At 42.8% G+C, this 12,774-nt stretch overlaps 1 protein-coding gene across 1 annotated transcript; it reads left to right on the top strand.

The window, feature by feature from the left end:
• Positions 1-11,039: 11,039 nt before the first annotated feature.
• On the top strand, positions 11,040-12,008 carry LOC135886065 (olfactory receptor 5AP2-like). Its single transcript, XM_065413953.1, has one exon. The coding sequence runs from the start codon at positions 11,040-11,042 to the stop codon at positions 12,006-12,008; it is 969 nt and encodes a 322-aa protein (XP_065270025.1).
• The last annotated feature ends 766 nt before the right edge of the window (positions 12,009-12,774 follow it).

Below are 12,774 nucleotides of genomic sequence, written 5' to 3' on the forward strand. Positions count from 1 at the left end.
AATTGTTCCAGCACCCCTGCTGCTCAGGCTAGCTCCCAGGCACAATCCCACCTAACCCCATGGATACATACTCATGTGGTTAGCCCAAACCCCTGCCTGTGCCACCAGTGTTTTTTTTAGGCAATTTGTTGACACAGTCAGTGAATTCCCATGGGCTACTTTATTTAGAAGAAGTGAATACATTTTTTAAAGCCCTTCCAAAACCATAGATTTTCAAAGGAACTCTTGGCTAGGCAATCAAAACTGGGGCCAGATTTTCAACAGGGCTCAGTAGCTTCCTCACTGAAAACGGGAGATCCAAAAGGACTTTGAAATTTGCAGCTGTTTTCACCCCACCCCTAAATAAAGCAATGTTCCCTGTTTAAGCAGCTCTGATACATGTACTTTGCCGCTCAAGTGCTCCTAGCAGCCATTCCTTGTTCTGTGCCCTCTGCCCATCCACGGGGGTAGTGCGCTGTGCCTTGTATCTGTCCAGTGCTCCCTGGACACTGGCTGCTCTTCTGTCCCGTTCTCCCACCAGGCTCCTTATTCTCCAGGGCCCTGCACAGGTGTCTGCGGGGTGAAGAAGGAAATGCCCCAGCAAACCACCCAGGCTGAACTAGGCTCTCGTCGCTCAGTCATTCCTTTCAGGGCCTGGGGAAGCAGCAGGAGCTGGCGGAGAGGGAGGGGGCAGGAGGGGGCTCCAGGTTCATGTTGCTTTGCTCTGCCACATCCATGCAGTGGGGGAGGGTCTGTTCCTTACATTCTCCCTAGCTCAGGGAAAGCTCCATGCATCTTAGCTGCCTCTCTGCTCCCCTCCCACGCTCCTGCAGGGGGGAAGGGAAGAGGAGAGACCCTGCCCTACTGCACTGAGAACCCGGGTCACTGACGTCCTGTCCCACTGGTTGGGGAGCAAAGGGTTTGCAATCTATCCCCAGGATGATCAGTGTCACAGAAAAGAGGGCAAACCTGAATCTGACTGGAGCCCTGCAGAAAGGAAATATCCCCATCAGATACACGCACGGCTCACTCATAGACTTCAGGGTCAGAAGGGTCCATGATGATAATGTAGTTTGACCTTTTGAACACTGCAGGACACAGAACCTCACCCACCCACTCCAGTAACAGACCCATAACCTCTGGCTGAGTTACTGACATCCTCAAATCATGATTTACAGACTGCAAGTTACAGAGAATCCACCATTTACACTAGTTCAAACCTGGAAGTGCCCCATGCTTCAGAGAAGGTGAACTCCCCCACCCCCCAGGGTCTCTGCCAATCTGAACCAGGGGGAAATTCCTTCCTGTCCCCTCTCAGCTTCCCACAGACTGACCAGGGAAACCCTGAGTATCCTTCTGCCTCCAGTTGCACCCTGCAGCCCATCTGATAGGGGACTGGAACTGCAAGCCAAGTCTCTGCTGTGTCCTGGCTGCTATGGAGTAGCCATAACTCACCGCTCCCAGCCCCTCTCTACAGCCTTGCAGTGCAGCAATATCAGGAGGTGCTCTGATACATATCAAAAGGAGAATCGGCAGTGAGACAGAGCAGGAACTGTGCTGTTAATGTGCGTGCTATAGTGACAGAGGAGGCTGCTGTTTCCTGATCTGCATGGATTTTCCATGCACCATGAATGCCTCTTAAAATGTACTGAAAGCCCCTATCTCCCACTGTAGGGGATAGCAAAAATGAAATGTCTCTATTTAGCTAAGCAATAACCCCAACAGTAAAAAAAAAGCACAGATCCTGAAGTCCAGACTCAGGCAAAGCTCCCATTGATCCTGCTCAGTGCGAGTTTTACTGGAGAAAACACTGAGCAAATGAGTCAGAACATCAGGATTTGCCTGAAGGATTGCAGCACTTATTTTTTTAATCCTGACCTTGAAGTGGCAACCGCTCCTCAGAAGTGGATTGGGCTTGGGGAGATGGAGCTGGTTTTCACTGTCTCTCTGCTTTCCTCGGTCCCTTCACAGGGTCTGCCTCCGTCTGCTGAGATGTCTCCATGCACCTAGAGGGACACCTGGTTTCTGCTGCTCTGCTTGACTGCATGCATTACACCAAAGCATAGTGCCTCCTAACGCAGCCTGCCTTGAGACAGCTGATTTTAATGATCACTTTTAAGTGATGGTGATTTGGGGAATTAGTTATATGTGCCTGTTAAATCAGTGTAATGCAGTGGGCGTTCCATTCTCCCTTTTCACCAGCCCCCCCCCCAGGGAATGAGAAGTAAACAGGTAGTTAGGCACTTAATTCCCCCTAGTTTGTGGGGGAGTTAAGTGCCTAAATATCTTTAAAAACCTGGCGGTGGGTTAGAGAATCTTCCTATGGAGCTAGGAGGACTAAGGGATGAGCATTTAAGAGAAATCTGTGATTGGTCATTTCTGGGCTAGGTTATAGTAAAATTACTGCAAAAAGCCAGTTCATTTGAATTAAATTAGGGCTTTCAAACGATAAAAAAAATTAATCATGATTAATCGCATGATTTAAAAAATTAATCACGCAATTAAAAAAAATTAATCGCAATTAATCATGCAATTAATAGTACTGTTAAACAATAATAGAATACCATTTATTTCAATATTTGTGGAAGGTTTCTACATTTCCAAATATACTGATTTCAATTACAACACAGAATACAAAGTGTACAGTGCTCACTTTATATTTATTTTTTATTACAAATATTTGCACTGTAAAAAAACAAAAGAAATAGTATTTTTCAATTCACCTAATACAAGTACCGTAGTGCAATGTCTTTGTCATGAAAGTTGAACTTACAAATGTAGAATTATGTACAAAAAAACCTGAAATAAAAATAAAACAATGTAAAACTTTAGAGTCTACAAGTCCTCTGAGTCCTAATTCTTGTTCAGCCAATCGCTCAGACAAAGAAGTTTATTTACATTTGCAGGAGATAATGCTGCCCACTTCTTGTTCATAATATCACCTGAAAGTGAGAACAGGCATTCCCATGGCACTATTGAATGTGGTGTTGCAAGATATTTACATGCCAGATGCGCAAAAGATTCATATGTGCCTTCATGCTTCAACCACCATTCCAAAGGACATGCACCCATGCTGATTCTGCTTGATAAAAATCCAAACAGTGCAGACCAACACATGCTCATTTTCATCATCTGCGTCAGATGCCAACAGTAGAATGTTGATTTTCTTTTTTTGGTGGTTCGGGTTCTGTAATTTCCGCATCAGAGTGTTACTCTTTTAAGACTTCAAAAAAGCATGCTCCACACTATGTCCCTCTCAGATTTTGGAAGGCACTTCAGATTCTTGAACCTTGGGTTCAGTGCTGTAGCTATCTTTAGAAATCTCACATTGGTACCATATTTGCATTTTATCAAATTGCAGTGAAACAAACAACATGTGCTGACTCATCATCCGAGACTACTATAACATTAAATATATGTTAGAATGCAGATAAAATAGAGCTGGAGACATACAATTCTCCCCCAAGGAATTCAGTCACAAATTTAATTAACATATTTTTTTTAACGAGTGTCATCAGCATGGAAGCATGTCCTCTGGAATGGTGGTTGAAGCATGAAGGGACATATGAATGTTTAGCATATTTGGCATGTAAATACCGTGCAATGACGGCTACAAAAGTCCCATGTGAATGCTTGTTCTCACTTTCTGGTGACATTGTAAATAAGACGTGGGCAACATTATCTCCCGTAAATGTAAACAATCTTGTTTCTCTTAGCGATTGGCTGAACAAGAAGTAGGACTGAGTGGACTTGTAGGCTCTAAAGTTTTACATTGTTTTGTTTTTGAGTAAAGTTATGTAATCAAAAAAAATCTACATTTCTAAGTTGCACTTTCTCGATAAAGAGATTGCACTACAGTACTTGTATGATGTGAATTGAAAAAATACTTTTTCTTTTGTTTATCATTTTACATTATAATAATATAAAGTGAGCAGAGAACACTTTGTGTTCTGTGTTGTAACTGAAATCACTATATTTGAAAATGCAGAAAAACACAGCGCAATTAAAGTGTTATTAATTGTGATTCGTTTTTTTAATCACGATTAGTTTTTGAGTTAATCGTGTGAGTTAACTGTGAGTAATTGACAGCCCTAAATTAAATGTATCAGAAACCATTTAAATTGTGAAAAGCAGAAGGAATTAGAAGGTCAGGGATTGTCTGCCTTCCTGGATAAGATTGAACCCCTCACTGCTATATATTTGTACCATGCCCTAAAGGTTATCCGATCTGGGTTGTTTTTGATAAGTGTGGGGAGCAAATTCAAAAGCTGAAGTAGGACTTAGCAAACGTAGACCATCCCTGGCAGGTGTATGTGCAACCTGTTCTAAAAACCTCCAGTGATGGGGATTCCACACCCTCCCTAGGTAACCAGTTCCAGAGTTTAACTATCCTAAGAGTTAGAAAGATTTTTCCTAATACACCTCTACTTCGATATAACGCTGTCCTCGGGAGCCAAAAAATCTTACCGTGTTATAGGTGAAACCGTGTTATATTGAACTTGATTTGATCCCCCGGAGTGCACAGCCCCGCCCCCCCCAGAGCGCTGCTTTACCGCGTTATATCCGAATCCGTGATATATCGGGTGGTGTTATAATGGGGTAGAGGTGTACCTAACCTAAATCTCCCTTGTGTCAAATTTAGCTGATTACTTCTTGTCCTACTCTTGATAGAAAGAAAGAAGGAAAGAAAAAGAAGAGTTCGTTAATTCTGCGTGGCTGAATCCATACAGAAGTTACAGCAGTTTAACTACAACTGGTTTTTAAAACAGTTTAACTAAAGCTGCATTTTTAAACTGATTTAGTTAGCCCCCTGGGTGAGCATTTGTATGAATTTAAACCTGGAATGATCAATTTAGTTTGTGCCTGTAAATTTACCAGTGTAAGCTCAGGGCTAACATTACATCATGGTCTAGAGGGCTGGTGATTTAACTCATTAAGCACCTTTTTCTCCATGGATCTTAAAAGCACAGAGTTAATATTAAGACATTTCAGTTCAGTATCATCTATCTATCGATCTATCTATCTATCTATGTATCTATCTAATCTGTCCTACATACTGACATATCCCCCACCACCATATTAGATGAGGGTCAGATGTTAATACTCTACTGATGTTCAGAAATGCCTAACTACACCCATTCCTCCATTGATTTCAAAGGGATAACTCTCAGACTGCACTCCTATACAGTGTGAATAGCATACTGGGTATCTAGAGAACCTGTCTACAGGAAGTTATTTTGGGGTGGATATCTGTCCCCATATTCTATGTTAGGGGTATAGCGCCTGATGTTTTGGGGAATGGGACTGTGTGGAGGTGTGGTATTAGCTGCCTGAAATACAACATGACCCCGAGGCACAGAATTGCCATCTGAAGCTGGGTAAGGCAAACCCAACATTGAGCTGGGCAAAATCAATCTAGACATATGACTCAGATCACATGGCATTGGCTTGTTGCAAGTACATTCAATGCTCTGGATGCCATTCTGCCTGAGTTTCCCCTTCTTCACAGAGTGTGAGGTAGATTCGGGAGCTTTCTGAAACGCTGGTGCTCTGTTGTAGAATGTTGAAGAAGCACGCTGAGCTGCTTCAGTTATAATGATATCGAAAGGATTAATGAATAGAGCTGGTCAAAAAAAAATCCACTAAACCTGCTTTGTGACGGAAAGCTGGGTTTTTGACTAAATGAAAATTTTCATGGAAACTGTCTGGTTTTGACTTTTTCCTCAAGAAATCTGAAAATCAAAACATTTTTCATTTTCTCGGGGGGGGGAGGAATTTCCCCCCCACTAGCTCTAGCATTTGTTCCCTACAATCATTGATGGAGCTGTTTAAGCACTTTTGTTTTAGCCCACAACATACATCATATAAATTTACACAGAATATATCATTACATTGAAAAGAGCTTGTTTCTGCATCAAAATGCTTTGTAGAGGGGCCTGTCCAGTTATCATCAAAAATGTTTAGAAGGTACCTGTCAAAATGCCATATAACTACCACACCAGCATGTATGTAGCGAGTAGTCAACTATAATGTTAGGCCTGTTTCTCATTTACACTCAGGTCACTTGAAACCATTCTGGGGGTGTTAAGGGGCATTAAAATAGGAGAAGATTCTGTTTATGTATAAAGGGGCCTCACTATAAATGCGAATCAGGATTCTTATGCATTGGCCTCACTTCTCAGATTCTCATATCGGTATTTTGCATTGTTCAAGACTAAAATGTGTGTCTATTGGTCTGTTGCTGCTATTCATATCACCTAATAACCAAAAATAATACACTGCATCATCCAAAGAATATGCCACATTTGCATATTCAGGAGTCCTAGGTTTGATTCCTGCCTCTTAAACTGATCTCTTGTGTGGTGTTGGGCAAATCACTTCCCCTTCCAGTATCCCAGTTTCCCCACCTTTACATGCCTGTGAGAAGTGCTTTGGAAATTCTGGACTGAAACTGTATTGGTCAGAACAAGTATGTAAGTGATGGATGTGTATTTCTATGTGACAGGCCTACAAAAGGGTTGTGGCACAGAGCTTCACAATGCCTAACTTTTAGATGCCTACAAAATACCTGGAACAACAATTGGATCCACAAAAGCTGAATTAGACACCCAGGCTCCCTACGCAGTGTATGGGGAGAGAACAGAATTCACAAAAGCCAGCATGCTAGTCAGGGAGCTGCCTCACCTAGCCAAATGACCCAAGTCTCATCCTTTCAGAAAATTCAGTGCCTAAGGATATGTCTACACTACAGTCCATGTTGGCATAACTTATGTTGCTCAGGGATGTGAATATTCCATAGCTTCTGCTGCTCACAGAGGTGGTTTTTTTATGCCGATGTGAGAGCTCTCTGCTGTCAACATAGAGTGTCTTCACCAGAGGCGCTGCAGGGCACAGCTGTATCAGTACAGCTGCAGCACTGTATGTATAGACATACCGTATGTCAGGGCTGCAGGGAGGCGCCTCTCTCTGCTTATGAGAATGGGTTGGGCATCAGCCTAACTCTACACAAAATGGCTGGGGAAGGGATTGACCACAAGGAGCCCTGTGTTTAGGGTACTCCTCTGTAACGTAATAGATCCAGGTTCATTTTCCACGTATGCAAAGCTAGGCAAAAGGATTTGAACAGGGATCTGCCACTTCTCAGGAGAGCACCCCAAAGCAGAAGACCTAGAGTGGTTCTCACTTCTTTTTCTGGACCATTTAATATTTAATTAAAGTGAAAGAACTTCAATAGGAGCCCTGGCTAGACAGAGTGCACCCCACTTCAGGGTATCATCTAGTCCAGTGGCTAAGATACTCTGCTGACACATGGGGAGCACCTCCTCATCAGTCAGAGGGGTGGATTGATTCAGGATCTCCCAGAGATGGGTGAGTACCCTCACTGCTAGCCTAAAAGTTATTAAAAGGCAGGTCAGCTGCTTCCTCTTCCACTTTGTGTGTAGGTAGCCGTGCTCTGAGAAAGCCTACTGGATTAGACCCGAAGGCAAGATATCTTCCCCCAGCTTGAGAATTGTTTTAGAGCTTAGGCATGGAGTAGGTGTCAGGACAACTAGAGTCAGCAGTGCCCGTGTGCAGAGGCTGAAATGTAGGTTCCTTAGGAGCCTATGGGTTGGGCAGAAGCCAAAGAGGAATTTTCTAGATCACATGGTGCTTAAATGTGGAACTTGGTTGCCTAAAATTGGGGTTTGTAACCTAAGTCCTTTTTGAGGTTCTGGGCTTTAGACTCAGAACAAAAGAGCTTCCATATTAGGTTAGACCATGGTCCAGCTTGCCCAGTATCATGTCTCTAAAAGTGGCCCATATCGGAGCTCCAGGGGTAGTGCACAAAACAGGGCAGTTGCAATGAACCACCCCTGTCTTCCACTCACAGCTTCTGGCATCAGAGGTTTAGGGTTGCCCCTTCATGAGGTTACATGCCAGACCATCTTGGCCAATAGCCATTTATGGACCTGTACTCCAGGACCTTATCCAGTTCTTTTTTGAACCCACTTACATTGCTGGCCATCACAGTATCCCATGACAATGAATTCCAGAGGTATGCTGGGTGGAAAAGTACTTCCTTTGATTTGTATTAAGCCAGATGTCTATTAATTTAATCAGGTGACCCCTGGTTTTTTTTTATTGTGTGACAGGGTAAATAACACTTCTCCATTCTCTTTTCCTACACCACTCATGATTTTATAAGCGTCTATCATATCCCCCCTTAGTAAGATGAACAACCCCAATCTTTAATTTTTCCTTTGATGGAAGCCAATCCATACCCTTGATCATCTCCATGCCCCTTCTCTGAAGCTTTTTGAGTTCCATTTTATCGTTTATGAGATAGGCCAGCCAGACCTGGACCCAGTATTCAAGGTGTCTCTTGGCACATATGCACACAGGGCAAGACAGAAAAAGGAGATACCCTGGAGGCTTCAATGGGTATTGCAGAGGCCTTGATGTTTACCCTGTTTTAACAAGCAACACAGATTCAATTCTTCCATGATGGCAAGTTTAAGCAGCCTTAAGGGAGATCCAAACAGCAGCCAGAGCCAGGATGAGGCTGCTGTCTCCTATAAACCATGTAAGAATCCAGATCAGCTGGCACTAAGGTTCTGTGTAATATACACAGCAGAGTGCATCCAGCAGGAAAGCAAGAGCAGCTGTAGGAAAATGACGGTGTCTTTGCAGAGAGAGTGAGAGTGCATGAGACACTGAAGGGCGCAGAACAATGGTGAAATCCAGGTCCTGATCCTCAGACCCAGTCACCACTGATGGAGATGTCCCATTTCATGCTGGGGATTAAAGGTAAATCTGATAATTCCTGGGTGAAATCCTGAAGATTTTAGGGAGAAAAGGCTGTACCATTGGGAAGAAGAGCAGCCTGAAATGTCTCTCTGGTAAACAATATGCTTGTGCATTTACCGCTCTGTATCATTCCTTATTCTCCCCTTGATATGTCTAATATTGCTGAACCCAGACACTACAGAGAGTAGCTGTGAGTAACGCAGAACAGAATTTGCCTACAGTTCCCTGCCAACAGACTCACACACATGAGCTGGGTTACAAGATGCAGCTGGGGGTGGAATATGTCCCAGGGTTTGTTGGAGAGTCATTTAGGGGATAAGAGTGAGAGGGATCTGTGAAGTCTGTTCGGGGAGTTCCCTTTGTGCACAGGGCAGAGTCTTCTTCCCATCTGTGCTGTTGGTCAGTGTCACTGTGTAGTCTCAGACACTAGCATGATACCATCACATTCACGTCCCTCGCTGGGGAAGCTCATGAGTGTGACCCTCACGACCATCACAGCAAGTTTAGGGGTCAGAGTGGGCAAGGAACTCAACAGGAGCTCCCTGTGCGATGCTGGGACAGAAAGGGTTAATGGGATCCTGTGCTGTATAAACTGAGAAGTGGTGAGTAAAAGTAGAGTGGTGATGTAACCCATATTAGGCATTTGAGACCAAACGGTATCCAGTCTTTTTCTGTGTCCACATTTTAAAAAGGACATTGAAAAACTGGAAAGAGTGCAAGAAAAAGTCATAATAATATGGGGGTGGGGATGGAGAAAATGCCTTACAATGAGAGTGAGGGAACTGAAATGACATGACTTATCAGAAAGAAGATTGGGAGGTGACTTGCTTACAGATGATGATCACCTTCATGGGAAGAAAATACCAGGGCTAAAGGGCTCTTTAATCCAGCAGAAAAAGTCAAAACAAGAACCAGAAAAAATCATTTGAGGAATAAGGCAGACATTATGAATGGGGAAGGTGGCTAACCATTGGAACAAATTGCCGAGGGAAGTTGTGGATTATCAACCTCCTGACGTCTTCAAAATTAAGACTGGCAGCCATTCTGGAGGATTTGATCTCATGCTCCATGGTTATGCTCTCCGTTCTTGAACCATTGTCCACTACCCCGAGCCCACCCCCTTCAAGTGACAAGCCTGTGCTTTCACTTCTCTTGGGTGAGATCTTGAGGTCCAACCATTCTTCTAATCCCCAGTTTACCACCTTTTTAGTTCCAGTTGCGTTACCGCAGCAGGTTTAACTCTAGTCTGGCCCTGCTATAGATTTTCCTCCCTGAGCGTGTGACTGAATGAGTTTGGACAGACACAGGATCAGCTTCTTCAGAACAAAGTAGTATTTATTTGCTAAAGGGAACACAGCATTGAAGAAAATGGGTTGAAACAACAAAGACTCCTTGATGCCTCTTTTCCTACATAAACTAAATTCCTCTGTCCATAGCTCATCCTATTCCAGATCCCATTTCTGAGTCTGAAGGATAGTTTTTATCCCTGTACACCCTCTCTCTGTGCCGTATGTTGAATCCTTTACTTAGACAGTGTCTTTTGATCTCCCTCTTCCCAGCCTTAGTAAAACAAGTGCACAACTTTGCTGGCAAATGATCGTATTATTGTATATAAGTGTTTGCTGGGAAATTCCTTATCTAGGTTATTGTTTTGCCTTTCCTGTCTGCTTCCCCTAAGAACCCATTTTAATCTTAACCACCTAGCAAGCAGTCCATCATAAAAGTAACACATAGAACTATGCAGAGCATTGATACAAAATAATGCAGATATTTCCAAGCTTGTTACATATGCTTAACTCAATGCAGAGTAAACTGGAGAAGTGCCATGTGTCATGATATCCAGGACCACAGCCTCCATAATTACAGTATTGTCTTCTGGCTATATTTCTAAAATATATGCTTTAGTTCAAAAAGGAATGAATTCACGAAAATGTTAAGGCCTAAAATATACTGTCCCGGCTCACCTTTCCATCTATGCATATATGAAAGAAAGAAGTTTGGGGCAGAAGAGTGATAAATAAACAGTGTAGCTGGCAAGTGGGGAATCTCTATTCCAAAACCTTGCACAAAGTCGGGGGGCGGGGGGGGAGAGAAGCAGTGTCTGGCTCTGTGAAAGCTTATAAATCACACTCTTCTTATGCACATTGAACTTTTCTAGAATCAAATGGCTGGGAATTTACTGTGTTTGATTGCACAGTAAACTTTTTCAATGCTCACGACTTTTTATCTGTCACTAGATAATCTCATGGGAAACAGAGGAAGAGGCAATCTACATGCATGTCATGGAGAAAGGAGAAGGGGAAAATGAAACATATATCACAGAATTCATCCTCCTGGGATTTGGGAATCATGCTGAACTGCAGCCCCTTCTCTTCCTGCTGTTTCTAGTGATCTACATTGTGACCATGGCTGGGAACATCCTCATCATTGCACTAGTTGTGACTGATCAGCACCTTCACACCCCCATGTACTTCTTTCTGGGGAACTTGTCCTGCTTGGAGACCAGCTTCACCTCCACCATCCTGCCCAGGGTGTTGGACAGCCTCCTGACTGGGGACAGAAATATTTCTGTTACTGGCTGTATCACTCAATTGTATTTCCTTGGTCTTTATGTGGGAGTTGAATGTTATCTCTTAGCACTTATGTCCTACGACCAGTACTTAGCAATATGCAAACCACAACACTACACAGGTCTTATGAATGGCAGAATCTGCCAGCAGTTAGCAGCTGTGTCCTGGATGAGTGGATTTATGATAATTACCATAGTCACATGTTTAATGTCACAGTTACATTTCTGTGGCCCCAATGAAATTAACCATTTCCTTTGTGATTTTACCCCAGTGATTAAACTCTCCTGCAGTAACACCAGCCTGATCATACTGGTGACATTTATATTCTCTTCCATATACACCCTGCCCCTGTTTCTATTAACCCTGACATCCTACATTTGTATCATCTCCACTATCCTGAGAATCCCGTCCACCACTGGGAGGAGAAAGGCATTTTCCACTTGCTCCTCTCACCTCATTGTGGTGACAATCTACTATGGGACTCTAATCATTGTCTATATGTTTCCAGACACTGACACACTTAGAGACCTCAACAAAGTGTTCTCTCTCTTCTACACAGTCCTAACTCCCCTGGGCAATCCCCTCATCTACAGCCTGAGAAACAAAGAGGTCAAGGCGGCCCTGAGAAAAGTCATCAGCAAATGTATGGAGCTTATAGAAATTGAGAAGTAGTGTTTGATATGGCAATGAATGAATCTGGAAGAGCTAGAAAGGGAGTTAGCATTTAGGCTGTCCCTAGCTCATGACAATGGGAGCTTTCTTGGGGAATATGAGGACATGCTAATTTTGGGTATGTCTGCATTCCCATTTTTAAGAGTTGAAGCTTGCTTCTCCCCTAGCTGGAATCTTAACTTTCCTATTCTCCGCATTCAAGTGGAATTCAAGGTTTTACTTTCATGTTTTGTTTGCATCTTTGATCTGAGTTGGGAAAAGTCTAGTTTTTACATTGCAGTGTTCTTGAATACCTACAGGTGGATTTGGATTATTAAAGTATTTAGTCTCTCACCTTGGTATCAGGTGTCCTATAATTTTATATTTGGGTAGATTGCACTGGTCTTCAAAATTTTTGTTTGTTATACATGTTGTCATGAAATGATTAGTGGTGTGTAAGATCCTAAAATGCATTCCTGGTTATTGAAATAGAACAATTAATTGACGTGAAATATTACTGGTGAGACATCTCTTTACCCTAAAGAATACTTTAATGTCAGGTGAAAAAATAATAAATATGTGTGGAGAAACTGCTAATTAATTCTGCATTTCAAAATTGAATTTGGAAAAAGCACCTAAAAGAGTAAGGTTCCCAAGTCCCAGTGATTTTCAAAATTATTTGAATTTGTAAGGGACAGATTTTGAAAGGTTCTAAAGATGCAGTCTCAAAGGAGAGACCAATAACAGCCAGGGTGAGTTTCTGTTCCCTGTAGCCCCTGTAAGAATC

Source organism: Emys orbicularis, chromosome 12 (genome assembly GCF_028017835.1).
Source record: "Emys orbicularis isolate rEmyOrb1 chromosome 12, rEmyOrb1.hap1, whole genome shotgun sequence".
Lineage (NCBI taxonomy): Eukaryota > Metazoa > Chordata > Testudines > Emydidae > Emys > Emys orbicularis.